The 1,971-nt window shown below is 67.5% G+C and overlaps 1 protein-coding gene across 1 annotated transcript in view; it reads right to left on the reverse strand.

Moving 5' to 3' along the window:
• Positions 1 to 543: 543 nt before the first annotated feature.
• Positions 544 to 1,971, reverse strand: part of EMIHUDRAFT_120906 (putative Methylmalonyl-coenzyme A mutase) — a gene marked incomplete at both ends in the record, with an annotated part of 3,639 nt that continues 2,211 nt past the window's right edge. The window contains one exon of the mRNA XM_005760825.1: positions 544 to 1,518. Coding sequence (XP_005760882.1) covers positions 544 to 1,518 — 975 coding nt within the window. The remainder of the gene's footprint in view (positions 1,519 to 1,971) is intronic.

The raw sequence follows: 1,971 nt of genomic DNA on the forward strand, positions 1-1,971 counted from the left end.
AGACGCGAAGAGAAAGTGTGGTTTTTTTACCGGATGAACAAGACGCGGATACGAAGCGTTATGATCTTTTGATAAGGGGGTTAACGGGGTTAAGAGCTTAAGGCCAGTGCGCGCTATGAACAGAGAGTGAGTGTGCTGGGCGCTGGGAGTGAGAGGATGAGAAAGTGCCCGGGAACAGTGGTGATGCCTGCGATGTCCTCCGACCTCCCGGGACCGAGCCGCCGCACGCGCGTCCGCGACACGCCGCGAGAGAGCCGTAGAGAGCCGAGACGGCCGCGCGGATGCCCCCCCGATCGCCGATGCGCGCGCCGGCGTGCGCGCGAAAACGGGTAAAGTTTTTGGGCGCGTGCTGAGGTGCGCTCGACACGCTTACACTGTACCGTACTGCAATAATAACAGAGGGCGATAAACTCACGTCACATGACCGCTAGGCGGCGCCACTGCGCACTGACTGACACACTTCGACACGCACACTTCACGACGCGCGCGCGACAGAGCGCCGCCTCCGGCTCTCTGCGCGCGCCTCTCCTGCGGGCTCGCCTGCTAGCCCGAAGCAGCCTGGGCGTCGCCCTCGCTGAGCGCCGCCTCCAGGTCGCCGATGATGGTGCGCGCCGCCGCGGGGATGCGCGTGCCCGGCCCGAAGACGCTCTTCACTCCCGCCTCGTGCAGCAGGCCGTAGTCCTGCTGCGGGATGACGCCGCCGGCCACCACCATCGCCTCGCAGCCCTGCGCCGACAGCTCCTTGATGAGCGCCGGCAGGAGCGTGCGGTGGCCCGCCGCCTGCGACGAGACGCCGACCACGTGCACGTCTGCGTCGACCGCCTGCAGCGCAACCTCGGCGGGCGTCGCAAAGAGCGGGCCGACGTCGACGTCGAAGCCCAGGTCGGCAAAGGCGGAGGCGATGACGTTGGCGCCGCGGTCGTGCCCGTCCTGCCCCATCTTTGCCACCAGGATGCGTGGGCGACGCCCGTGCCGCGCCGCAAACTCCTCCGCCATCGCCACGGTCGCCTCGATCTCGCCGCCGTCGCTGCGGAAGTCGCCGAGATAGGCGCCCGAGCCGACGGTGTGCGAGGGCGTGTACCGCCCCCACTGCCGCTCGAGCGCGTCCGAGATCTCGCCCACCGTCGCGCGCGCCCGCGCCGCGTCGATTGCCAGCGCGAGGAGGTTGCCGTCGTACGTCGCGGCGGCGGCGGAGAGCGCCGCGAGCGCCTTTTGCAGCGTGGCCTCGTCGCGCTCGGCGCGCAGCCGCTTCAGCTTCGCCTCCTGCGCCGCGCGCACGTCGAGGTTGTCGATGACGCGCGGCTCGACGACGGGCTGCTCGCGGCCGGCCGCCGGCGCGTACTTGTTGATGCCGACGATGACGTCGTCGCCAGAGTCGATGCGCGCCTGCTTGCGGGTGGCGCAAACCTCGATCCGCTGCTTTGGCATGCCGGAGGCGACCGCCTTGGCCATGCCACCGAGCGCCTCCACCTCCTCGATGATGGCGCGCGCCTCCTCGACGAGCCTGTCGGTGAGCGCCTTTGGCCCGCGGGCGGCGGGGTCAGGGGGTGGGGCGGGGGGTTGGGGCTGGGGCGGGGGTTGGGGCAGGGGCGGGGGTTGGGACCGGGGCGGGTTGGGGCAGGGGCGAGGGCAGCCGGCGGAGCGTGTGACGCGGGTCGAGTCGGAGGAGGAGGCGTGGGGAGGGCCGTGTCTCCTCCATCATGTAGGAAGTGTCTAGGAAGTGTCTAGGAAGTGTCTCCTCCATCATGTAGGAAGTGTCTAGGAAGTGTCTAGGAAGTGTCTCCTCCATCATGTAGGAAGTGTCTAGGAAGTGTCTAGGAAGTGTCTCCTCCATCATGTAGGAAGTGTCTAGGAAGTGTCTAGGAAGTGTCTCCTCCATCATGTAGGAAGTGTCTAGGAAGTGTCTAGGAAGTGTCTCCTCCATCATGTAGGAGCCGCCCCAAGGGTCGACCACGTGGGGAATGCCCGTCT

The sequence above is a fragment of the Emiliania huxleyi genome (genome assembly GCF_000372725.1).
Source record: "Emiliania huxleyi CCMP1516 unplaced genomic scaffold EMIHUscaffold_738, whole genome shotgun sequence".
NCBI classification, from domain to species: domain Eukaryota; phylum Haptophyta; order Isochrysidales; family Noelaerhabdaceae; genus Emiliania; species Emiliania huxleyi.